At 42.4% G+C, this 27,465-nt stretch overlaps 1 protein-coding gene across 2 annotated transcripts in view; it reads right to left on the bottom strand.

Moving 5' to 3' along the window:
- The window catches only part of inpp5e (inositol polyphosphate-5-phosphatase E), a 74,293-nt gene that overhangs the window by 6,595 nt on the left and 40,233 nt on the right, over positions 1–27,465 (bottom strand). For both annotated transcript variants that reach the window (XM_077625258.1, XM_077625259.1), the window contains 5 exons: positions 25,630–25,874; positions 25,453–25,560; positions 10,828–10,989; positions 10,067–10,182; positions 6,698–6,834 (listed from right to left, as the gene is read on the bottom strand). In XM_077625258.1, coding sequence (XP_077481384.1) covers positions 6,698–6,834; positions 10,067–10,182; positions 10,828–10,989; positions 25,453–25,560; positions 25,630–25,874 — 768 coding nt within the window. The remainder of the gene's footprint in view (positions 1–6,697; positions 6,835–10,066; positions 10,183–10,827; positions 10,990–25,452; positions 25,561–25,629; positions 25,875–27,465) is intronic.

Raw genomic sequence — 27,465 nt, 5'->3', positions numbered from 1 at the left:
AGTACGATGTAGGCCCTACTATCTACCGAGAGAGCTAACGGTCGTCATAGTAACGGCGATCTATATTCTTCCTGATGCTAACGTCAACACGGCATTAAACCTCCTGCTAATGGCTGTAAACAAACAACAGCTTGACCACCCCGATGGAGTCTTTATTGTTGCTGGTGACTTCAACAGAGCATGTTTAAAGACTGTTCTACCTAAGTATATCCAATACGTAAAATGTCACACGAGGGGAGACAAGACGACTCTTGACCATGTTTATTCTAACATCAAACATGCTTACAAAGCCACTTCCCTCCCTCACCCAGCTGGATCAGATCACCTCTGTCTAGCCCTCACCCCAGCATACACTCCATTCCAGAGGCTAACAAGGCCACAAATAAAGACAATAAAAACTTGGCCCGAGGACGCCCTTTCTCAACTGCAGGACTGTTTTTTCCGCACCAACTGGGAACTCTTTGAACACGACAACCTCCATATACTATACGGACGCTGTACTTTCCTATATCAAAAACTGCATGGACAACGTCACTATAAATAAACATATACAGGTTTTTCCTAACCAAAAACCCTGGATGACCAAGGAGACACAGGCACTCATCAAATGCCGTAACACCGCTTTCAGATCAGGGGACAAGATGAAATATAGAGCTGCCAGAGCTGAGCTGAAAAGAGGCATTAAAAATGCCAAGGCAGAATATACTAAGAAAATTGAGGAGCACTTCACAGAAAATAACCCAAAGAAGATGTGGCAGGGAATACGACATATTACCAACTACAATAACAATAATATGTCTGTTAACGCAGATGCCTCACTAGCGGAGGAACTGAACCGTTTCTTTGCCCGCTTTGAGACTGACAAATCAGACCCAGTCTCAACACCCCCACCACTACCCTGCAGCAATACATTGAAGTTCCAGGAACAGGAAGTGAGACTGGAAATGCGGTCTCTGAATACCAGGAAGGCTGCTGGCCCTGATGAAGTACCTGGGAGGGTGCTCAAAGCCTGTGCTGACGAGCTGGCTGGAGTCTTCACAAAAATCTTCAATTGTTCCCTGCAACAATCCATCATTCCATCCTGCCTGAAATCTGCCACCATTATCCCTGTCCCCAAAAAGCCAACCATTGATAGCATGAATGATTATAGGCCTGTTGCTCTCATGCCTGTGATCATGAAGTGCTTTGAAAAGTTGATAGCCCGCCATATCAGGAATACAATCTCTCCCTCAGTTGACCCTCACCAGTTTGCTTATAGAGCTAACAGGTCCAATGAGGATGCTGTCGCCATAGCTCTACACACAGCACTGAGCCACCTGGAGCACCATGGGAATTACGTGAGGATGCTTTTCATTGACTATAGCTCAGCCTTCAACACCATGAAACCGGACATTCTGACTGACAAACTCTCCCACCTTGGACTATCCTCCTCCATCTGCTGTTGGATAAAAAACTTCCTAACCAACCGGCCAGTTTGTGGCCGGTTGGTTAGGAAGCACTGAGCACTGGCTCCCCTCAAGGCTGTGTACTGAGTCCTCTTCTGTACTCCCTGTACACTTATGACTGTACACCAACCCACCAGTCTAACTCCATCATCAAATTTGCTGATGACACCACTGTGGTCGGACTCATCTCAGAAGGGGATGAGGCGGCCTATAGAGACGAGGTCAACAAACTGTCTTCGTGGTGCTCGGTGAATAACCTCACACTGAACAACACAAAAACTAAAGAAATAATCCTGGACTTCCGCAAACAGAGCACAGATCTGGCCCTACTTCTCATAAATGGAGTTCGTGTAGACAGGGTCCAGTCCTTTAAATTCCTCGGGGTCCACGTCACGGACAAGCTCTCCTGGTCCACAAACACCACGGCAGTAGTGAAGAAGGCCCAGAAACGACTCCATTTCCTGAGGGTACTCAGGAGGAACAACTTAGACACTAAGCTTCTGGTAACTTTCTATAGAGCCACTGTGGAGAGCATCCTGGCATACTGCATTACAGTGTGGTAAGCTGGAAGCACGGCAGCAGACAGAAATGCCATGCAGAGAGTGATTAACACTGAGGAGGAGGAGAACCAGGGGGGAGAGTTTCTTCTGGTCTGGCGGGTCAGGGGAGTGCGGGCAGGACTGAATCTGTTAAAGAACTGATTCAGTTCATTGGCCCACTCCCTGTCTCCGGACTCCGGGTCTCTGTCACTGTTGCCTCCATGGCCCAAAATGGTCCTCAAGCTCCTCCAGACCTCTTTGGTGTTGCCTCTCTGGAGTTAGTTCTCTAGTTTCCTCCTGTAGATTGTCTTTCCTTTCCTTATCTCTCTCTTCAGCTCCTTCTGGACCATTTTCAGACTCTCTTTCTCCCCAAACCTAAAAGCCCTCTTCTTCTTGTTCAGGAGGGCCCTTAGATCCCTGGTGACCCACAGCTTACTGTTGGAGAAACAACGGACCTTCTTGGATGGTACAATGTTCTCAACACAGAAGTTAATATAATCTGTGATGCAGTGTGTCAAGCTGTCAATGTCTTTCCCATGTGAATTGCACAGCACCTCCCAGTCAGTGGTCTCAAAACAGTCCCTCAGTACCATGCTGGTCTCCTCGGTCCATCTTTGTATGATCCTCATGGTAGGTTTTATTTTCCTCACCATAGGGATGTAGGTGGGGATCAGATGGACCAGGTTGTGGTCTGAACGGCCCAGTGGGGGCAGGGGGAATGAACTGTATGCCTCCTTTATGTTGGCATACAGCAGGTCCAGAGTTTTTTGTTCCCTGGTGTGGCACTTCACATACTGAGTGAAGGTGGGGAGAGTAGAAGCCAAGGAAGCATGGTTAAAATCACCAGAGATAAGGAGAGACTGGGGGTGTGACGTCTGCAGCCGGGACACAGTAGCGTGTAGCAGCTCGCGAGTGACTGCCGCATCAGCCGAAGGAGGTTATAGGCAGTTATTACAATAACATGCGAGAACTCCCGGGGATGTAAAACGGCCTGATGCTAACAGCTACTAGCTCGATATCTCGAGTGCAAAGTTGCTCCTTCACAGTAATATGCCCGGGGCTGCACCATCTACTATTAATAAAAACAGCTAGTCCCCCACCTTTCTTCCTACCGCTCTCCTCAGCATCTCTGTCCGCCCTCACCAGCTGAAAGCCATCCAAGGAGACGAGAGAGTCTGGTGTTAGTTCATTCAGCCAGGTCTCCGTGAAGCACATAATGCAGATTATCCGATATTGTCGTTGTTGTTTGGTACGCGCCGTTAGCTCTTCCATCTTATTGGGGAGAGATCTTACGTTCCCCATAATAATAGATGGAATGCTGGGTCTGAAGCGTCGCTTTCTCTCCTGACATTTTCGTCCAGCTCTGCATCCTCTTCTCTTCCTCTTTAACTCCGCGGGGAGGTCCAGGTCCAGGGGAATCCAGGTGTTGCATAGCGCTAACAGCTGATCCTTTGTGTAAGACAGCGGAGGCATGGCTGAGTGGGTCAAAAATGTAATGTCCAGAATTTGAAAAGATAAACTAAACTAATAGATCAAAGACTGCCTCTCGCACAACTTGAGTCTTGGAGTAGAGTCTTGAAAGTAAAGTTTTAAAATATTAAAGTATGGAATATAATATATAAAGTAAAGTAACAGTAAAATCTTAAGAGACAATAAAACGTAAAAATAAAGGATAAAAAAGCTCTAAAAAAGCTGAAAAACACAGAATACGAGGGAGGGTGTTGGAGTTACTGCAACAAGCAGCCGCTTTGAACGGCGCCTATGATGCAATGTATGTGTATGTTTTGCCATGCCTGGCTGCATCTATAAAAACGGTGCGTCCTTTGTGTGTTTAAAATATAGAAATAGCACTCGTTACTGACACTGCGGCTAAAACTACGATGCGCTGTATAGTCGTGAAAATAGGGTAATAGATTTTTCCTTTTTCTAATTTTCTATTTTCGTGTTTGGCATCAAGTAATGCGAGGTGCATACTGGGATACAGTAATGCCTCGATTATCGCAGTTAATGTAGACCAGACGGCCACGATAAACGAAAGTGAAGTAGGGTCGCCCCTATTTAAAAAAAATAAAACAATAAAAATTAAAAATGTTACTTCAATGCTGAGTTCTAGTAGCAAGCCGAGGACAGGGGAGTGGCTTCCACTTGCGAGTTTCAGCGTGGATTTTCACATTTTTATGAACTTACAAAAAAATGTAATTAACAAAAACAAATTTCCCCCAGAAAAAAACCGCGATGTAGTGACGCCGCGATAGTTGCGATAATCCAGGGATTACTGTATATAAAACGGCATTTTCATTTCTACAAAAAAACAGGCCTATTATGAAGCATTGTGCTCTTTTATCCTTTGGAATCTTTAAAAAGATTTTTTCATCTGATTAATGTCTAAAATGTTCATTGATTTGTCCTTTTTCTAATTTTCTATTTTCGTGTTTGACATCTGCGCGGTGCATGCTGGGATATATAAAACGGCGTTTTCATTTCTACAAAAAAGAAGCCTATTATAAAGTATTGTGCTCTTTTATCTCTTGGAATCTGAAAAAATATTTTTTTGTCTGATTTATGTCTGAAAAGTTCATTAATTTTTCTTTTTTCTAACTTTCTATTTTTGCGTTTGACATAAAGTACAGTAATACCTTGACATACGAGCAATTTGAGATACGAGTAAAATTTCGAGCAAATATTTACTTTGAAATACGAGACAAATTTTAATATAAGAGCATACATTCAGGTGTGGCCAACGCGAGAGGCTGCTTTTGAGAACAACATGGGCAGTGTCTTTCCCGTCGCAACTCCCTCGTGTAAATGTCTCTACGAGCACTGGGCGGAGCGGTACATTTTTCAGTGTTTATTCCCCGAGTGCAGAATGGTGTACGCGTGGCTGAGTTTGCTCGCTAGTACGAGAGGAGTATACTACTTCTCGTTGGCAAGTGGTCGTGCGTTATCCTATTGTGAGGACATTTGTGTGCATCATTTTCGGAATATTTTGAAGGGAAGACAAAAGCAAACAACCCTCGATAGGTTGCAGCTGAAACACAGGGTGGGGGCAGGGCAAATAGAGCCAACCCGGGAGAAGAAAGGTATAAAAATGTAAAACAAAATTAGAATTAAGTTTAGTGTAAGGCTAGATAAAATTTATTTTTGAGTGTGTCTGTATCGTAATCCAAGTCCAACGTCTTATGTGTCTTGCTACTGCAACCAAGAAATTTCCAGAATACGGGTTGAAATAAAGTTCTAATCTAATCTATAGTAATCCCTAAATTATTGCGGTTAAAGTAGACTAGACATTGCAGGTGAACCACTACACCACGTGCGAGATAGCGAGAGAGATAGCGAGAGAGATAGCGAGAGAAATAGCGAGAGAGATAGCGAGAGAGATAGCGAGAGAGATAGCGAGAGAGATAGCGAGAGATAGAGATAGAGAGATAGTGAGAGAGATAGTGAGAGAGACAGAGATAGAGATACAGAGAGATAAACAGATATATATATATATATATATATAGAGAGAGAGAGAGTGAGATAGACAGAGATAGACAGAGATAGAGACAGATAGAGAGGGATAGAGAGATATAGAGATATATAGAGCGAGAGAGAGAGAGAGAGAGCGAGAGAGATAGAGATATATAGAGCGAGAGAGAGAGAGAGAGCGAGAGAGATAGAGATCTCGCGGTCTCTTGCGCTCTCTCTCTCTGTCGCGCTCTCTCTCTCTCGCGCCCTCTCTCTCTCGCACTCTCTCTCTCTCTCACTCTCTCTCGCGCTCTCTCTCTCGCACTCTCTCTCTCGCGCTCTCTCTCTCGCGCTCTCTCTCTCGCGCTCTCTCTCGCGCGCTCTCTCTCGCGCGCTCTCTCTCTCGCGCTCTCTCTCGCACTCTCTCTCTCTCTCGCGCTCTCTCTCTCTCTCGCGCTCTCTCTCTCTCTCCCACTCTCTCTCGCGCTCTCTCGCACTCTCTCTCTCGCGCTCTCTCTCTCGCACTCTCTCTCGCGCTCTCTCTCTCTCTCTCGCGCTCTCGCTCTCTCGCACTCTCTCTCTCTCTCGCACTCTCTCTCTCGCGCGCTCTCTCTCTCGCGCTCTCTCTCTCTCGCGCTCTCTCTCTCTCTCGCGCTCTCTCTCTCTCTCGCTCTCTCTCTCTCTCGCGCTCTCTCTCTCTCTCGCGCTCTCTCTCTCGCTCTCTCTCTCTCTCTTTCTCTCTCTCTCTCTCTCTCTCTCTCTCTTTCTCGACATTACGACTTCAGCTGCCTTGTGGTGTGGGGTTCACCTGCCTGACATCAGTGTGGGCAGGCGCGGGCTCAATTCCTGCTGGTGGGGTTATAATTGTGAGTGCAGATGGACGTTTGTCTCTCTGTGTGTCCTAGTGGTTCACCTGCAATGTCTAGTCTACTTTAACCGCAATAATTTAGGGATTACTACAGATTAGATTAGAATTTTATTCCAACCCGTATTCGGGAAATTTCTTGGTTGCAGTAGCAAGACAGACACAAGACATTGTAGACCTAGGTAAAAAAAAAAAACTGGAGCCACACACAGGAAGTACAAGGTGGATTTATTTAGCAAGTATAGGCCAATCTTGAAAGAAAAAAAATCTCATATTGAACATGTATATTGGCCACCCGATATATCGGTCGAAATATAAGAAGGATCATCACCCAAAAAACAAACATAAGAGTAACCCATCCGGCTGGCCAGCCAGTGTATCAGTCAAAGTTTAGTACTCACGTATCTCGGCCAGCCTTGAGCTTGACACCGTAGATACCAACGACAGGCCGGTGATCCGACGTTTTGATGCTGGAGCAGCTGGAGTATTTCAACACGTGGATGGCCTCGGCGTATCTCGTCCGGAACAAAATTCGGTCCTGTGGGAGGGTCCCAATGCATCGGTCAACTGATATAATATAATCTTCATATATAAGGACTTTTTTTCTCACAACATTACAACTTCAGCCGCCTTGTGGTGTGGGGGTTCACCTGCCTGACATCAGTGTGGGCAGGCGCGGGCTCAATTCCTGCTGGTGGGGTTATAATTGTGAGTGCAGATGGACGTTTGTCTCTCTGTGTGTCCTACCGGCTGACTGGCGGACAGTCTAGGTTGTAGTCTGCCTTTTGCCCGAAGTCAGGGCGAGGGAGAGGGCGAGGGAGGGAGAGAGACGGAGAGGGAGATAGACAGAGATAGAGATAGACAGATAGAGATAGATATAGACTGAGATAGAGATAGATAGACAGAGATAGAGACCGATAGAGAGAGGGATAGAGAGATAGAGAGAGATAGAGCGAGAAAAGTAGGGACGAAACAAACACTCGGTTCTGAGGCATGGAGTAGCAGGAAGTTCTGCCTCGAAAGAAGCGGTGGAATATATTAACATCTTTGCCTCGGTTATTGCACAAGAAGGTTCAAATTTAGTGTAACGTAAGATTACAAATTATTTAAAAGTGTTTGTATAGTAATTTAAGTTCATTTAAGTTAAATTTAAAGTTTATGTTACATTACGAGCGCGATATCGAGTCTCTCTCCTGTCCTTTCTCTCTCTCTCGTCCACATTGTCTGTCTGTACTGAGTAATGTTACATTTTAGTATTGAGGATTATAACCTCTAGATAGGTATTTGTTACTTTGTGAGTAAGTGGTGAATTAGAACTAATAAAATTATGTTTTTAAATTGTTTTATCCTGTTTTTTAGTGGGGTTTTTTCAGAGGGTGAGAACAAATTAATTTGTATTTAGTTCATTTCTATGGAGAAAAATTCATTTGAGATATGAGTGAATTGACAAAGGGCCATGGGTCCCGGAACGCATTAAGCTCGCATCTGAAGGCATTACCGAACAACGTTCTGAAATGGCAATCTCAAAAACTGTGGTGGGATTCAAAGCAGGCTCTCCATGCTCGGAAACCCAAACCTGACTGAACTGGAGATGTTTTGTAAAGAACAATGGTCAAAAATACCTTCAACCAGAATCTAGACCAGGGGTCACCAAACTACGGCCCGCGGGCCGGATCCGGCCCGCCGGCACATTTGGACCGGCCCTCTGAACAATACCAGAGACGATATCGGATGTTTTTTTATTTTTTTATTTTTTTTTGGATGCAGCCCGCCGGCACATTTGGACCGGCCCTCTGAACAATACCAGAGACACTATCTGATTTGTTTTCCTATTTGGCCTTGAAGACTGGGACGTTTTAATCTTGTGTTTGGTTCATTGCACCCCTGCTGAGCCCACAAATCATCCCAGTGAAGCGGGGTTTCGCATTGCTTCTTTGGTGACACGCGCGGGGAGAGTGTTTCCCTTTGATGCAGGCGGGCACGTCCACCGTTGCATGCACGAGCAGTGTTACCGAGACATCTGGACGATCGCAGGTGAGGGCGGAGCCCTGGGACCACCGCGGACTATTCAAGCATATAAAAACTGCAACCTGTTTGAGAACGGAATAATGGCGAAAAAGTTAGGTGAGAGAAAAATTGATTCAGAATGCAGGGTATTTAACCTGGAGTGGACAAACGATTATTTTTTTGTTCAATGCAAAGAAAAGGCTGTTTGTCTCATTTGTCAAGAGACGGTGGCGGTATTCAAAGAATACAATCTTTGCCGACACTATGAATCCCGTCACAAAGACAAGTACGATAGCTTGCAAGGCCAAATACGAGCAGACAAACTCTCAAAGCGAAAAAGTGGACTACTATCTCAGCAGAACCAGGCATCCGTTCGGGCCAGCTTTTGGGTTGCTAAATTGATAGCAAGCAGCGGTAAGCCTTTCACTGACGGAGAGTTTGTTAAGAAATGTATGGATACTGTCGCGGAGGAGGTGTGTCCCGAGAAGAAAGATGCATTTAATGCCGTAAGTCTGTCGGTGAGTACAATGACCAGACGCGTTGAAGAAATCGGGAGTAATGTATATGCCCAGCTGCAGCAGAAGACGAAATAATTTGCCTTTTTTTCATTAGCACTGGATGAAAGCACGGACGTGCAAGACACAGCGCAACTGCTCATTTTTATTCGTGGAGTTAGCGCAAACTTTGAGATTTGCGAGGATCTGGCAGCCCTCCAAAGTCTCAAAGGGACTACAACGGGAGAGGATATTTTTGACAAAGTGTGCCAAACCATGGAGAAGTTGGACCTGGACTGGTCAAAGCTAGCTAGCATCACGACTGACGGGGCTCCTAACATGGTGGCCGAAACTCGCGGTCTAATAATGGGACGCATGAACCGGGAGTTGGAAAAAAGGGGTCTCACCGCCCCGCTACGAGTCCACTGCCAAATTCACCAGCAAGCACTGTGCTGCAAAATGTTGACGTGGGATTCTGTAATGACGGTTGTGGTGTCGTGCATAAACTTCAGAGCAAAGGGAGAAGATTGTGCATGGCACAACAGAAAGTTAATGTTCCATGGCTTTTTTTTCTATGAAGAACCCAGAGAGAGTTATTTAGTTATTATTTATTTCATAAATAGTGTTATTTATTTCCTGTTTTTTCTGTGAAGAACTCAGAGAGGGTTATTTAGTTATTATTTATTTCATTAATAGTGTTATTATATGTTTCCTGACTTTTTTTCTGTAAAGAACCTGGAAAGGGTTATTTGGTTATGTGTGGCTTTCTGGAAAACAATAAAAAAAAATTAAGCTCCCCTACGATCGTCACACTTTTTCTGTTACAAACTGACACCGGCCCCCCATCAGAGAAGGGAAAAGTTATGTGGCCCTCACAGGAAAAAGTTTGGGGACCCCTGATCTAGACCCTCATTAGAAGCTATAGGAAGCATTTAGAGGATGTTATTTCTGCAAAAGGAGGATCTAGTAAATATTGATGTAATTTTTCTGCCAAATTTATTCACCTGCCTACTTTTGTAATTATTGCACTTGCTGTAAATCCTATAAACTTCATTTCACTTCCCAAATATTACTGTGTTTGTCTGCTATATGCTATATTTAACTGAAATTGGTGATCCAAACAACCAATACTTTATCAAGACAAATCTTGGAAATGATCAGGGGTGCCCAAACCTTTTCATATGACTATCTTGAAAAAAATCACATATATTGGCATGATACACCAGTTGATCTTTAGACGACTAGTTTTGTATCGCTGGCATTTCTTACAGTGTAAGACGGCGTCCTCTTCTTTGCGCTGGTGTCGTACACATCACTGCCAGTGTCGAACTTGTAGGTGGGGAGGAAGTGGATGTCAGCTTCCCGGAATCCTTTAAAGATAGAACCTAAAAATATCATCATTCTTGAGTTAGTGCAAAATTCTTCTCCGTATCTTCTTAATCACTGCTTTGTTTCATATTACAAACATCTCCTGCAATTTAGGTAATAATCTCTTAATTCATCAGTTATCATGGACTTCGTTTGCTTAACCTTGTGACCTTTGACCTCAAGACAACAACTTTTATCATTTCATATTAAAAACATCTGCAAGTTTGATTATAATTCTTTTATTTACCCTTGAGTTATTGTAAAATTAATTTTCTGGCTTCTGTGAGCGATGACCTCATTACCCCCAAATTTAACCATTCATTCCATATTATAAACAAGTTAGATTTAGTTTGTTCTTGAGTTATTGCAAACTTATTTTCACTAACCCTGCAAGTGTGATAATCTTTCAGTCGCTCTTGAGTTATCACAAAATTCCTTTTCTGATCTCTGTAATCTTTGAACTCACGACCCAAAAATTTAATCATTTTTTCCATCTATTAAAATTATTTGACCAGAAATGAATGATTTTGAATCCAAGTCAAGAATATTTTAGATTTTTTAAAAATTAAGAATGTAATTTTCTTCTTACTAAAATGTAAGTTTTTGACCCAAATTTCATTTTGTTGTTCTTTTTTTAAGAGAAGAAAAAGTAGAGAAGTTACCGTCTCTCATCTCCTTTGCTAGTTGGTCCTGCTCTACTAGAGCATCTACGTTGTGTCCTGCTGCACGCTTGATGATGCTCTCCACACTGACCCGCTCGTGACCAAGGCGAAAATTGAAGTCCCCGAACCAGAACACCTGGTCAAACCTTGTGGTCACATCAGCTGCAAAGCATATAAGCCATTTCAAAATTGTGTTGCAGCATCTCCTGATGGACTCTAAGTAAACATATTGATTGTGTGGATGCTTTGCAAAAGCAAAGCTCCCCACACATTTTGACTGTCTTATCGTTCCTACTTTGACACTGGATTAACATAAAAAATAAACCATTTTGCGAAAACACATTAATCACACTATGCCTGTTGTCTAAAGTATAGTTCTTTCCATACAGAATTACTTTGTAAAAAGTAATCCGCCGAACCAAACAACGTCCGGTTCATGTAACATAAAAATAAGTAATAGATCGACTTAATCCTGTAAAACTCCCACTTTTAACTCGTAACATTAATGCAGTTTTGTGTTCACACAGACCAAAAGTTGAAGCCCATGAAACCAAACAAAAACAACACAAAATTATCCAAAATGTACAAGTGACATTCATTCATCCAGACAAAGAATGGCTCAGAAGACCTCTTATGACAACATTGTCGAACGGTGTATTCCCCTGACAGGATGCGGGTCACCGGGGCCCCACTCTGGAGCCAGGGCTGAAGGAGGTACACAATGGCAATTTCAATTGGGTGCCTCCAGTTTTTAACCTAGGTCTATAATGTCTTTTCCTGTGTCTGCTTGCTACTGTCTTGCTACTGCAACCAAGGGAATTTCCCGAATACGGGATGAAAAAAAGTTCATCTAATCTAATCTAATGGCGAGCGTCTGGTGGCTGGGCTACACCCATGGGGCCCGCCGGTTAGGCACAGCAAAGAGACTACATGGGTTACCCTTCACATGGGCTCACCACCTGAGAGAGGCCAAAGAGGTCGGGTGTGACGAGAGTTGGGTGCTAGCCAAAGGAGGGACCCTTGGCGTTCCAATCCCCGGCTGCAGAAACTGGCTCTAGGGACGTGGAATGTCACCACTCTGGTTGGGAAAGAGCCTGAGCTAGTGCGTGAGGTTGAGAAATTCCAGGTCGATGTAGTCGGGCTTACCTCTACGCACACCTTGGGTTCTGGTACCACTCCTCCCGTGGGGGGTTGGACACTCTTCCACTCTGGAGTCACTCACGGTGAGAGGCGCCGAGCAGGTGTGGGGATACTTACAGGCCCTCGGCTCAGTGACTGTATGTTGGGGTTCACCCAGGTAGACGAGAGGGTAGCACCCTTCCGTCTTCGGGTGGGAGGACGGTACCTGTTCTTTGTGTGTAAGCACTAAACCGCAATTCAGAGTAACCACCCTTTTTGGAGTCCTTGAAAGGGGTGCTGGAGAGTACTCCTTCAAAAGAAACTCCCTCTTTATGCTGGGGGACTTCAACGCTCATGTGGGCAAGGACAGTGAGACCTGGAGGGAAGTGATTGGGAAGAAAGCCCCCCTGATCGGAACCCGAGTGGTGTTCTATTGTTTGATTGACAATAATGAACACCATATTCAGGCATAAGGGTGTCCATATGTGCAATTTTCACCAGGACATTTTCACCTAGTCCACAGTTTGATGATTGACTTTGTGGTTGTGTCATCAGAGTTGCAGCTGTATGTCTTGGACACTCAGGTAAAGAAAAAGGCAGAGCTGTCAACCGATCACCACGTGGTGGTGAGTTGGCTCCGATGGTGGGGGAGGATGCCGGGGCGGCTCGGGAGACCCAAACATTTTGTGAGGGTCTGCTAGGAACGCCTGGCACAGTCCCCTGACAGAAGATGTTTCCATTCCTACCTCCGACAGAGCTACTCTCATTTCTGGGAAGAGGCGGGGAACACTGAGTTCGAGTGGACCGTCTATTGCTGAGGCAGCAGACGGTAGCTGCGGTCGGTGCCTGTTGTGGTGGCAACTCTGGAGCCCGCTGGTGGACGGGTAAGGGATGCCGTCAGGCTGAAACAGGAGTGCTATCGGGCCTTTTTGGCCCATGAGAGTCTGGAAACAGCTGTATGTCTGTCAAGCCTCTGCTTCACCGGATCGAGCGAGCAAGGTCAGGATGCCCCCTGGACACCTCCCTCAGGAGGTGTTCCAGGCACGTCCCACCGGGAGGAGGCCACGTGGCCAACGTAGGACATGCTAATGTCAGGTTTTTCTTATTTCATTTTATTATACATGGGCCTGCAACGAAGTATAAGCTTGGCCTTGCTATTAAAGGATGCTTTGCTCGCCTTTAGTTATTCATTGATGACAAATCAAAACTTGTGTCCTCCTTGTAAGAAACGTTTTCAAGCCTGTGTAAAGCAGTGGCGGGCCGTGCATTTCACACCTAGGCCTTCAGTCGTGCTACATTTGAATCAATCCAACCCTCAATAAGTATTTTATGGCTATAAAGCTGCCCGGTGGAGTGCGTGGTTAGCGCGTCGGCCTCACAGCTCTGGGGTCCTGGGTTCAAATCAAGGTCAGTGCACCTGTGTGGAGTTTGCATGTTCTCCCCGTGCTTGCATGAGTTTCTTCCAGGTACTCTGGTTTCCTCCTACATTCCAAAAACATGCATGGAAGGCTGATTGGACACTCTAAATTGCCACTAGGTATAAGTGTGAGTGTGCATGGTTGTCCGTCTCCTTGTGCCCTGCGATCGGCTGGCCACCGATTCAGGGTGTCCCCCGCCTCTAGCCCGGACTCAGCTAGGATAGGCTCTGGCACCCCCAGGACCATAATGAGGATAAAGCAGTTCAGAATATGAATGAATGGCTATAAAACCTTTACTGCAGGTACAAGACATATAAAAGCATTAATCATGACCTCATAAAATTAAAATATTATTTAGTAATATAGCCATACTCACCAAAAAGAAGTGCAAGCTGGGCTGCATTACTCGCGCCTGTCGTCTCATCCACCATAACAGAGAAAAACTGTGCTTTCTTAACTTCCCTTCTGATCTCTTCCCCCATCACTTCAGTAATAGCAGGTCATTTTTTTATTTTGGCCCGACGTCCCACAAAACACTAATAGTGGACAGGTGGTAATGTAAATCCGTGTTTCTCTCAGCAATAAGAGAAAGAAGCTCCAAATAGTTTCCTTTGTATTTGGATCCAGCGATTTCAACGTGTTTTGACATGAAACTTCCTGCTTGCCCAACAAACTGACAGTCTATCAGTCTTTTCAAGATTGACCTATTTTTCTTCAGCTTTTCGTTGTGGAGCTCCATTTCCCAGAGCACTTTTTTGCTGAGCTGTATAGCTCCACTCGACACTCTGGCTACAGGGTTGTCCGACCGTTCTTAATGATGTCCATCTTTTCTTAAGAAGTCCATCTTGAAAATTGCTTAGACAGTAAATCTGCAACCAAATCAATTTCTTCTCCTCCTTCAGCCATTGTGGGTTGACAAAACCGCTATTAAATCAAGACAACAATATATTTGCTTGTGCAGCTCGCAACAGATAGAGCTTGCTAGTGCTGGCTAGTACACTCTATCACTAGCCAATTATAGTTTCTGAAAGCGACGACCTATCCCTACGCCTGCGAGAAGGCCTCGGTTTCGCCAACTCGAAATCTGATTGGTTAAAGCAACAGTTTTATCACGCTTATTTTATGCTGCAGGGCCTGAAGAACTGATTGTGAAGGCCTCCAGGTAGATTTCTGACACTGGTAACAAATATTGGCTGAAATGTGATTGGTTAAATGCTTAAATATGAAAACACACATCTGGAAGCAGCGCAACCAGGGGAAAAGCAATGGAAGGAAACTGACAGACAATTTGGAATTATTCATGGACAAAATATAATTAACATCAGTCTGTGATTAAAATATTTTTAGGCCAGCAGAGAAGCCCTTGCAGGCCCTGACGGTCCACCACTGGTGTAAAGTGTGTATATATATTCAACTAACCTGATATCGGGAGAATATGATAAAAGCCCTGGAGTCTATTATCAAAATTATTATGAAATGATATTGATTGGATTGGATAACTTTATTCATCCCGTATTCGGGAAATTTCGTTGTCACAGTAGCAAGAGGGTGAGGATGCAGAAATAGGAAAGGCATTTTAGACATAAATGGATAGGTAATAAGTAAGTTAATAAATACATACATGAATAAATATATAAATAAATAAGCGTCTTGCTGAAATATATATATATATATATACACACACACACATACATATATATATATACACACATACGTGTACATATACATACATACATACATACACATATAAGCACATACAGACGCTCCTCAACTTACGAACGCAATTGGTTCCGAGCGATTGTTCATAAGTTGAATTTGTTTGTAAGTTGATTCAGTGCTATATTTTGTATTATAATTTATGTTTAAGGCCGATATAAGTATATTGAAGGTTTATATAAGTGCATTTGTATGTTTAAGGCTTGTATAAGTAACACGCATTGGTTTGTACTGAAAAAAAACATTTAATAAAATGGAGAGAATATGTACAGTACTGTAGAGAGAGAGAGAGATTTATGTATTAGAAACTGGCCAAAAGAAGCGACCTAATGACAATTGCACAGTTTTCTTCTTTTTTTCCATCATAAATGATGCAGTAGCACTGTATGGCATCATTCAATTGATTTGCAAACTTTGTGCAACGTTCAATATTTGGGTCCTGCTGCTCGATCTTTCTGTTTATAGATGGTACTGACGGTCGAACGATTAAATGCCCGTGAAACGCTCACCACTCTCACGCGCATCAAGCTTCGTTATTATTGCCACTCGTTTCAAATGAAATGGCTTGCCTCTTCCTTGCAACTCCCTCAATAGAAGCCTTTAGCTTTTTACCAACCATATTCAATATTGGATGCATGAGATATTTAATGATACAAATGAAAAAGGTTCTTTGCACACTGGAGATACATTCACGCACTTCCGCATTGCAACGAAGAAGAAGGTAGATGCTGGGTGAGCTGAGCTCTCACAGCGCCAGGCGTTGGTATTAGCGGCGGAAAGAAGTACTACTCCGAAAAAGGCGAAATACAAAATTGGACTTGCGAACATTTTTGGACTTAAACGCAATTTGCAGACATGTTCGTATGTACCGTTGTTCGTAAGTTGAATGTTCGTAAGTAGGGGAGCGTCTGTATATTTTTTTCCAGAAAGAATTGTGTACATTTTTGAATATTGTTAGATTTATTATGGAATGTTTCTATATGTGTTGTAAGCATTTTTAATAAGTAATAAGGCTATAAATTAATTCATGGGACCACAGACACTTTTCCTCCCCATCGTCTCCTCAAGGCCCCACAGCTCGAGGACACATTGTTTTCGAAGGCTTTTCGGCAAAACACAACAGGACTGTTTTGACGGGACTCCAGCAGCAGATGGCGATAATCGCATTATTGTTTGAAAATACGGATGCTTTGTTTACATTATAATACTGCTTTGTTTACATTATAATACTGCTTGGTTTACTTTAGAATGCTTTGTTTACCTTATAATGAGAATATTATGCAATTCCTCACACCGTTGTTTGGGTGCCTTGTTCAACTTTTATGCTTACTTCGGCAATTCTCACAGTTGTTTTTCTAACCATCTAGGGTGTTATTGTACTGATTACATAACATGTTTTTCGAGTGTCGCGATTAAATACAATGATTCAGTTACTGCAATTTAGAATGCCTTGGGGACTAAGACGACGTCACAAGGTACCTCCTTGCAAGTGTAAGCAGTTATGTTGAAAGATGTTTTCCTATTTTAATTAAATATTACTAATAATGATTCAAAAGGTTTTAATCGTTATTCCAACAAATATATATTTATGTGATTAAAATTTTATATTTTTATATCATATTTTTGCAGGAGTTTGCATGTCGGAGGACCAAGGCTACGATTATTGTTAAGGAGAGCCTTGCACGTGGCTACACCCAAGACGTCATTCAGTACTGCAGAACTCACCCATTTACCCTCATGATTGATGAAAGCAATGATCGTACTACCAAAAAGCGACTTGTTGTGTTAGCTCACTTCTTTGATGGGGAGAACACAAATACCAGACTCCTCGATTTACCAGAGTTGGCATCAGGCACAGCAGCATCAATCTTTGCCGTTATTGACAACATTTTACAAGAAAATGACATTCCATGGAGTAACGTTGTGGGATTTGCAAGCGACAATTGCAACACCATAGTTGGAAAGAAAAACTCTGTCTTGTCTAGGATAAAAGAAAAAAATTGGGCTGTTTTTAGTCTTGGATACATTTGTCATCTTGGCAATCTGTGTGTCAAAGATGGACTGAAGACATTGCCAGTAAACATAGATGACTTGCTAGTGGATATATTTTATTTTTTTAAAAATAGTTCCAAACGAATTGAGGATTTTAAAGAGTTTCAGGACTTTACAAATTCCGAGCAAGAAAAAATCCTAAAGCATTGTCCGACACGATGGTTGTCTCTGCAAAAAGTGGTTGAAAGAACATTGTCTCAGTATGAAGCACTCAAAAGCTACTTCTCTAGCCATGCGGATGTTGAAAGGGCAGGTAAAGTGAAAAGCATCCATGATCGACTTCAAGACCCTGTTACTCTCCTCACACTCCACTTCCTCAGCTTCATCCTGCCTCAAATAAATCAATTCAATATTGTGTTCCAAACAGAGGCATGTATGATTGGAGATTTGCTACCAGAAATGGAAAGACTCTTAAAGAAACTCTTGGTGAAATTTGTCCAAATGGAACATGTCAAATCTGCTGATAGCCTGCTGGCAGTTGATTAGACAAAAGGATGCCTGCAGCATGAAGATAGCAGGCTTGCTGTTGGCTTGGGCACCAGGGCCCTCTTCCAAGACACCAATGAGGAGGATGAAATCAGGCAAAGCATCACACCAGCCATGCAAGCAACTTGTTTTTCCTCTGTTCGCTCCTTCTACGAGGCTGTTGTAACTAAAATGATACACACATTTCCATTTGAGAATACAATACTGAGTGACTTGGTGGTGTTGGACCCAAGAAAGAGAGAGATGTTGGATTACACAAGTATTGTTAAGCTTGCAAACAGGTTTACACCAGAATTTGATCAGGAACAATTAAAAGATGAATGGGAAGACTATCAACTAATACCTGATGATCAGGTCAGCTGTCAGGCTCTTTAACAAAAAAATGGCTTTGTGTTAAGACCTACCGTATGCATGCATGTACATTTATGTGTATGTATGTATGTATATATGTCCTAAGCAACACGCTTATTTGATTATATATTTATTCATGTATTTATTTCTTGACCTACTTATTACCTATCTATTACCTATCTATTTATGTCTAAAATGCCTTTCCTATTCCTGCATCCTCACCCTCTTGCCACTGGAACAACGAAATTTCCCGAATACGGGATGAATAAAGTTATCCAATCCAATCCAATCTTCTCCCTCAGAAAAGTCAGGATGGACAACCAATTCGTCCAGAGACATTTTGGTCTCATGTGTTCAAAATGAAAACTGGTTTGGGGCTGGATCGCTTTCCACTGATGAGAAAGATGTATCTAATTTTACTCAGCCTTCCTCACAGTAATGCTGATAAAAGACTTTGCATGCAAATTACCTTTGTTATTTCTATTACACTGTCTGGTTACCGCGAGTAAACATGCGTCGTACGGTGTTTGTAAGGTTTTTTGGGGGTTTGTAAGGGGAATCATAATCATTTATAAGGGCAGTTATCGGCAGAGGTTGACAGGTATGAAGCACATATATACATACATACCCATAGATGTACATGCATGCATACGGTAGGTCTTACATTCAGACATTTTTTGTTAAAGAGCCTGACAGCTGATGGGAGGAAGGATCTGCGGAAGCGCTCCTTCCTGGAATGAGGGTGCCACAGTCTATTGCTAAAAGAGCTTCGGAGGGACTCCACAGACTCAAGCAGGGGGTGGGAGGTGCTGTTCATGATGGACATCATCCTGGTCAGCATCCTCCGCTCTCCCACTTCCTCCAAAGGACAGCCCAGAACAGAGCTGGCCCTCCTGACCAGCTTATTCAGCCTGTTCCTGTCCGTCTCCGTGCTCCCGCATCCCCAACAGACCACTGCATGAAACACTGTAGATGCCACCACAGTGTCGTAAAAAGTCCTCAGCAGTGTCCTGCACACTCCAAAGGACCGTAGACTCCTCAGTAGGTGGAGGCGGCTCTGGCCCCTTTTATTCAGGGCATCTGTTTGTGGGCCAGTTTGTTGTTGAGGTGAACACCCAGGTACTTAAAATTCTCCACGATTTCAATGTCTGTACCCTGGATGTTCACCTGAGTAGTCTGTTGAGGATTCCTCCGAAAATCAATGACCATTTCCTTTGTCTTACTGGTGTTGATGTAGAGGTGGTTTTGCCTACACCAGTCAACAAAGGCTGTGATGACTCCCCTGTACTCCAGGTCGTTCCCGTCCGTCTCTCTTCCAACAATAGCGGTGTCGTCAGAGAACTTCTGGAGGTGGCAGGTGTCTGTATTATGTTTGAAGTCTGATGTGTAGAGGGAGAAGAGGAGTGGGGAGAGCACTGTGCCTTGTGGGGCCCCCGTGCTGCAAGCTACCACATCAGACGTACAGTCCTGGAGTCTCACATATTGTGGTCTGTCAGTGAGGAAGTCGATGATCCATGCGGCTAGGTGGTTCCTTACTCCAGCCTCTTCCAGTTTCCCTACTTAACTTACTGTACCTATGTCTTTGCTTAAAGTGTAATTTTGGAAAATATGTTGACAAAATGTGTCTTGCAAATTCAATGGTGATAAAAAGATGCTAAGATTTAAAACTCTGAGAGGGAACAATTTTTGTGAACGTAAACAATTGTTTTATTATGCTATTAATGAGTAAATATTTCAAAGTAAAAATTTGACCAAAATTATTAGGGGATTGGTTTCTTTTATTGCATGTTTGGCACAATTTTCAAGTCTAAAGTTTATAATGACAGGTTTCTTGGAATTAAGGTAAATGTTGTTTTATTTGATTTTTCTTTTTTCAGAATTCTGATTTGGGGAAGGGTTAGGTTAGATTTGCTATGCATGTAACCAAATTGGGCTGGCATAATGTCTGAAATTAACTGTAAATTGTTTTTATCTTTTTGACATTGAATTGGATAATTGGTAGAAATGAAACTAGATTTTTATTTTGTCTAACGATTGATAAAACATTGTTTAAGAAAGTTTATAGGAAATGATAGACAAACTACAAAGAAAATGTAAGTTAATTTTTTTGAATAAGCTACTAGAGTGGGGTATTTTAATTTCAAACAACTGGTTTTAATATGCAACACGATACACATTATTGAAGGAATTTGGAGTTCTTAATTAGCATTCATTTTATAAATCGTGTGCCTTAATTACTGTTAAGGGCACATGCTCAATATACTAATCGTTGCGAACAGGGGAGTTGGAGGTTCAATTCAAGAAATATAAATTTATTCATTTGTTTTGAATGTTAACGGATGTGAATGTAACTATTGTAGAAAACGAAAGACCTATTTTTCTTTGTCTGGCAGAAGAGGAGGTTGTTAAACTTCCGTGAAGACTCCAGCCCGGTATGCTTTTTTTTCTTTTTTCCCTATACCTTTAGTTTACACGATTTTTGTTTGTATCATTCTATTGTCTTGGAATCAAGTCTACCTTCTTATGTTCACTGGTGAGAAGTAAGGAATTTACATATGGAGGAAGCCAGTCTGGCTATTAATTACCAGGAAAAAATAGGGAAAATGGATGAAAAGGTGTCTATCCTGTTATGAAAGCAGTAAACGACAAACCAATTTTCCCACTAACTATTGCCTTTGCTAACTTTACCTGCTTTGAAGCTTACAGGGCAGGGTCTGAATCTGGGGCCAGTAAATGAGACATGATGTATACCCATGTTTCAAGACAAACTGCGCCACTGATTCCACGTTTTGACCTACGGTGGTGGGGTGGTGCAAATAAATTATGTGACTCCTGTCAAAGAGCAACAGGACTATGTGCTTTGGTTTCACTGCTCTTACCAGTATCTGTTTTTCCATCTACAGTCGAGGAGTTACAATTGGCGGCTCAGAATTTCGGTGCGACAGCTGGCCTCTCCCGACGGCATTGAGCCTCATGGAGGAATGGCGATCCGACTTACATTGATGCAATTTGTATCCCCAGAGGCGTAACAGACGAGTATGGATTGGCTAAGAAAATTGCAGCAGGTTGTCTTTTTCTTTGGGTTATTCCAAATAAAATATAAATAGGATAACAACATCCATTACAATGTTCAAAAACTTGAAAATTATACTGAGCAGGGATTTGTAGCAATGAAGACCTGGCAGCCACCAGTCTCATGGTTTTAAAGAACTGCAAAGCGGTTGATATGCTTCTGGCGGAGCAAGGGCGTGTGTGTGCAATGTTAGGAGATCAATGTTGCACCTTTATTCCCAACGACACATCACCTGGAGGGTCCCTTACCAGAGCCAGTGAAGGCCTGCAGACCGTGAACCTTCGGCAAGTATAAAGATTTGGCCTTCTCTCTGTGGATGTCAATGGCTGTTTTTGCTACTACTTTGACATTGTGTGCGAGTTGTCTTATACCAAGCCTGCGCACTTTAAGTTGACTTATAAAATGCATCTACAAATTCCAAATTGCAAGAATCGTATCCACTTATTACACAGCCTACTGGTGAGAGCATTGATTTCCATGCCTATGATCAATATGAAAGTGAATTGGGCGAGATTGATTTTGTTCTTCCTTTTTCAGACCTGACCTGCAAGTAAGGGGAATTTGGGTAATGAGCAGACCTGCACATTTTCCCTGGGTGCATTCATATTTGTCTTTAGAATGAATTAAAATATAGCCATAAGGAAGTTTCATTAAGGGCATTAGATTCTGTGCAAATAAATAATAAGATAACATTTGCTTGCAATGAAGAATATGCTTTGCTTAACTATTGAACTTGCTCATCATTACTGGTATCATACTTGAATAAAGAGGAGCCAGAATGGAATGGACTCCTAAAGTTGCCTTATGCTAATGAACTTTACTTCTGGGAGTCTAAACAAAGAGCAACCATCCAGGAGGCTGACGATGGGAAGAAGTGGAGCGAGAGCCCAAATCCTGCATGTGGTGTGCCAAGCCACCAACCCAAGACAACGAGGGATGACTTTCCTGACCTGGGGTCCCTCCAGCGGACACTGTACAGACTTTCCCCTACTTACGAACATACGACTTACGAACAACGGTACATACGAACATGTCTGCAAATTGCGTTTATGTCGAAAAATGTTCGTAAGTTCGAGTTTGTATTTTTTCCCTGTAGTGCTTCTTTCCGCCGCTAAAACCGACGCCTGGCGCTGTGAGCGCTCAGCTCACCCAGCATCTACCTTCTTCTGTCCAATTCGTTGCAATGCGGAAGTGCGTGAACGTATCGCCAGTGCGCAAAGAACCTTTTTCATTTGTATCATTAAATATCTCGTGCATCCATTATTGAATATGGTTGGTAAAAAGCGAAAGGCTTCTATTGAGGGAGGTGCAATGAAGAGACAAGCCATTTCATTTGAAACGAGTGGCAATAATAACGAAGCTTGATGCGCGTGAGAGTGGTGAGCGTTGCACGGGCATACAACTTGAATCGTTCGACCGTCAGTACCATTTATAAACAGAAAGATCGAGCAGCAGGACCCAAATATTGAACGTTGCACAAAGTTTGCAAATCAATTGAATGATGTCATACAGTGCTGCCGCGTCATTTATGATGAAAAAAAGAAGAAAACTGTGCAATCGTCGTTAGATCGCTTCTTTCGGCCAGTTTCTAATACATAAATCTATCTCTCTCTCTATACAGTACTGTACATATTCTCTCTATATTATTAAATGTTTTTTTCAGTACAAACCAATGTGTGTTACTTATACAAGCCTTAAACATACAAATGCACTTATATAAACCTTCAATATACTTATATAGGCCTTAAACATAAATTATAATACAAAATATAGCACTGAATCAACTTACAAACAAATTCAACTTATGAACAATCGCTCGGAACCTAACTCGTTCGTAAGTAGGGGAGCGTCTGTACTGATCGAAGAAAAGGAACCCTGTTTTACAGAGGCACAATAATCCTCTGGGTGGCGATGAAGTGGAAACATCGCTCCTACCACATTCGACGGGACTGAGCTGCACCGGATGTCCAAAAGAACTGAACTGCGTGAGGTGTTCGAATGTTGGAACTATAATATTGTTTTTGTAGTTAAAAACTACAAAAGGAGGGAATATTCTGGAATTAGATCTAATGAACGTACGTACGTACGTACGCACGCACGTACGCACGCACGCACGCACGCACGCATGCATGTACGCATGTATGCATGCATGCATGCATGCATGTATGTATGTTTGCAAATCATGGTGCAAAATAAGTATTTGGTCAATACCAAAAGTTCATCTCAATACTTTGTTATGTACCCTTTGTTGGAAATAACGGAGGCCAAACGTTTTCTGTAACTCTTTACAAGCTTTTCACACACTGTTGCTGATATTTTGGCCCATTCATTCATGCAGATCTCCTCTAGAGCAGTGATGTTTTGGGGCTGTCGTTAGGCAACACAGACTTTCAACTCCCTCCACAGATTTTCTATGGGGTTGAAATCTGGAGACTGATGAGGCCACTCCAGGACCTTGTAATGCTTCTTACGAAGCCACTTCTTTGTTTCCCTGACTGTGTGTTTGGGATCATTGTCATGCTGAAAGACCCCAGCCACGTCTCATCTTCAATGTCCTTGCTGATAGGAGATTTTCACTCAAAATCTCTCGATACATGGCCCCATTCATTTTTTTTTCTTTTACACAGATCAGGTAGTCCCTCTGCAGAAAAACAGCCTCAAAGCATGATGTTTCCACCCCCATGCTTCACAGTGGGTATGGTGTTCATCGGATGCTATTCAGTATTCTTTCTCATCCAAACACCAGAACCTGTTTCTACCATTTTTTTGGTTTCATTTTACCAGAACACATTGTCCAAATCCTATTCTGGATCACCCAAATGCTCTCTAGTGAACCGAAGACGTGCCTGGATGTGTACTGGCTTCATTAGGGGGGTACATCTGGCAGTGCAGGATTTGAGTCCCTGGCGCGCATTGTGTTACTGATAGTAGCCTTTGTGACTATGGTCCCAGCTGTCGGTAGGTCATTCACTAGGTCCCCCTGTGTGGTTCTGGGATTTTTTCACACCATTTTTGTTATCATTTTGACGCCAAGGGGTGAGATCTTGCATGGAGCCCCAGATTGAGGGAGATTATCAGTGGTCTTGTATGTCTTCCATTTTCTAATAATTGCTCACACAGTTGATTTCTTTACCTATTGCAGATTCAGCCTTCCCAGCCTGGTGCAGGTCTACAATTTTGTCTCTGGCGTCCTTCGACAGCTCTTTGGTCTTGGCCATAGTGGAGTTTGGAGTGTGAGAGACTGAGTTTGTGGATTTTTTTTTTGATTTGAGACGTTAGACCTCATTAGAAGAAGTTAAACCTCTTTGACAGCCAGAAATCTTGCTTGTTTGTAGGTGACCAAATACTAATATTTTCAAGTAGGAGAGCTTGCACAATTGGTGGTTGACTAAATATTTATTTGCCCCACTGTATATATATCTCATCCAATTCGCAACACAAATGTTATCAGTCAAATGTATATATTTCTCAAAAAAATTACTGTTTCACCTAAATTTATATAAATATATATATAAAAAATAAATAAATAAAAAATATTAAAAAAAATAATATATATATATATATATATAATATATACATATATATATATATATATATATTATATATACATATATATATATATATATATATATATATATATATATATATATTATATACATACATATATTATATATATATATATATATATATATGTATGTGAAACAGTAATTTTTGGGAGAAATTATTTATTTGACTGATAACTTTTGTGTTGCGAATTGGATGAGATATATTGGACAAAATACAATGTGTTTTTTTTTTCCTTTATTTTCCATATAAAAAATAAAATTCTACCATTTTCTGGATGGTCACTTCTTTCGTCTTGATAACTTTTTTTTTTTTTCTAATTGATGGCAGTTGTCCAATCTGCACATTTTGGGGAATTCCAAGGCAATTTCCAGTACATTTTAGATCATTTTCTGTTGATTTTAGGATTTTTATGGTTCACTTCCTGTCGCTTTCGGGGCTTTTTGAAGAGACGTTCTGTTCATTTTTCCATTGGAAATGAAAGGGGTTGTTGAAAAATAAATGTGGAAGTTATGTGAAATTTTGTTAACACTGCTTTTTCAGAATATAAATTTTAATCCAAACTTGAATCGAATTTAAAAAATAGGATTAGATATAGATTTTTCTATTCATAATTTGAAATGTGAAAATTGTAATGTTTTTTTTATTTCTTTTTTTTGTACGAAAAATCCATGTTGTTGCCAAAACCGTAACCGTGAGATGACAGATGTAAGGACAACTTGCATCATGTTTTATGTTACAAAATTCACAGTCAAAATGGTCAAAGTGTGTGTATACTGTGTAGCAAAAAAGTGGAAGGAACCAAAACCCAAATATATTAAGTGGCTCGCCACAATGACATCTTACAGGATGTGGAACGGTATGGGTTGGTATCCGGCAATCCTTTGGGAAGCGCCAACGCCTCTATGGTCTTGTTGTAGTCCAAGATCCGCTCATACACTTTAGAGTCTCCGGCTGAAAGGCATTTGGGTGCAACATCAGCAGTCCAATTTCAGGACGGTTGTCACCCGTCGCGCATCTTACAAGTGAAGTGTGAGGTGATGAAGAGGAAGCTGGTTCCGAAGAAGGTGAAGGCCAAGGCTACGGCACCTTTGGTCTTGATCTGCGAGATGATTCTGGTGGTGACGGAAGCGTGCTCCACCTCTGAGCAGAACCAGATCAGGTCCCTACGGATGAAGGCGCTCAGGTACAGGACACCGTGGGACGCTGCGTACAGCATCACATAGTGAGGGCCCAGGCACTCTTGAAGGCGCATTTCCCATTCTCGTCTGGAAGGGCAGCAGCATGTGAAACGCTTAAAAACAGTTCAAGGAGCAGGGCTGCTTCCTGATATTCTTGGTAATAACTTACATTTATTTCATTGCATTTACTTGTGTAACCTTTGGAGAAAAATTTAGTTCAAAATCATAATTGTGTGAAGAACAAAAACACCAGGCTTGCTCAAATACTTTTGGCAGTGAAAAAAAGTTATACAAACACACACACACACATACACACATAGACCATATTGGACCATCAAATTCAATTTTTATATATTTTTTTTATATAAAAGTCAGGGCTCTGCTTTTGGTGCTCTTTGGTTCTGAATTGGGTGGCACCCAGCGCTAAAGAAGCGGAATTTCACCGTAGAAGAAGAACGATGCACCAAATAATACAAAAGGCTGAGAAAGACGAAATCATACCTTCTACTGTTTTTTTGCAAGTGGATTTCCCATCGTGCACATAACCTGTGGAGAAGGAATATGCCGAGCCTATTCCAACTTTGTTTGGTTTTTGACTCACCATTGAAAATGCCTCTTAAGCTTCCTGGGACATCTAAGGCATCCATCGAGCCCCCCCCCCCCCCCCCCCCCCCAAAAAAAAAAACGAGACATGATGACGGTGACTGAGGAGTTGCACGCTATTGCGGCATGAATTAATCTACCGTACGTTATACCAAGAAAAAAGAAGCGAACATTCAGAAAATGGCCACAATGTCCTTTTAAGGACATCAAGCGAATGGTAACCACAAGGAATAAAAAATGAACCAGCATTATGAGGGATTTACGCCGTAGATACAACTATGAAGCTGGCATGACTAGAGGATGTCAACACACTGCTCGAGAGCCACTCAAAACCACCACGCCCCCCCCCCCCCCCCCCGACGAGGCAGCGGACAACGACGAGAACGAGAATGAGGAATGTGGTCCATTTGTGTCTGTGTTTGCGTGTGTGAATGTTTGTCACCTTTTGCCCTGCGATTGGCTGGGCACCAATTCAGAGTGTCTCCCACTTGGTTTCCACAGTTGCCTGGGACCCCCCGCGATAAGGATAAGCGGTAGATAAAATGAATGAATGAGTATCTGAACTCACCAAAAAGCGTGTCCCCCAAAGCACTTTCTTTCAATACACAAGAAGACTTCAATGGCGTTTCACCTGCAAATTGTGAATTTAACCCCAATTATGTATGTGCATACGTAATAAGTGCGTATCGAGCAACCACAAGTTTTGTGCAAAGTGACAAGAGGTTCATAACTGTATTTTCATACAAACACATTCGAAACGGACCATAATGCGCGTCGCCAAGCAGCCAGAAAGAAGGTTCGTGCTCGTCACGCAATATGCTACATTTTAACCATTAAATCCTGAAGTTTCACCTGCCAACCAGTATTTCCCTTTGGCTTACTGGGTCAGCTTGGCAGTCACAAGAGTGCATGCTTTGTCTTAGGATCCAAAATATCGAGGTGGGATACATCATAATAAATCAAGCAATAAAAAATCAGCATCAAAGGGGATTTGTGTAAATGTCAGTATTAACGTGCACAACTGAGACCACAATTGTTTTTTCTTCCTTTCCCTGGCCCTAATCGTAGAAAGTGG

The sequence above is a fragment of the Stigmatopora argus genome, chromosome 18 (genome assembly GCF_051989625.1).
Source record: "Stigmatopora argus isolate UIUO_Sarg chromosome 18, RoL_Sarg_1.0, whole genome shotgun sequence".
NCBI classification, from domain to species: domain Eukaryota; kingdom Metazoa; phylum Chordata; class Actinopteri; order Syngnathiformes; family Syngnathidae; genus Stigmatopora; species Stigmatopora argus.
The sequence above is the reverse complement of the archived record's forward strand: the minus strand, read 5'-3'. Positions and strand labels throughout refer to the sequence as shown.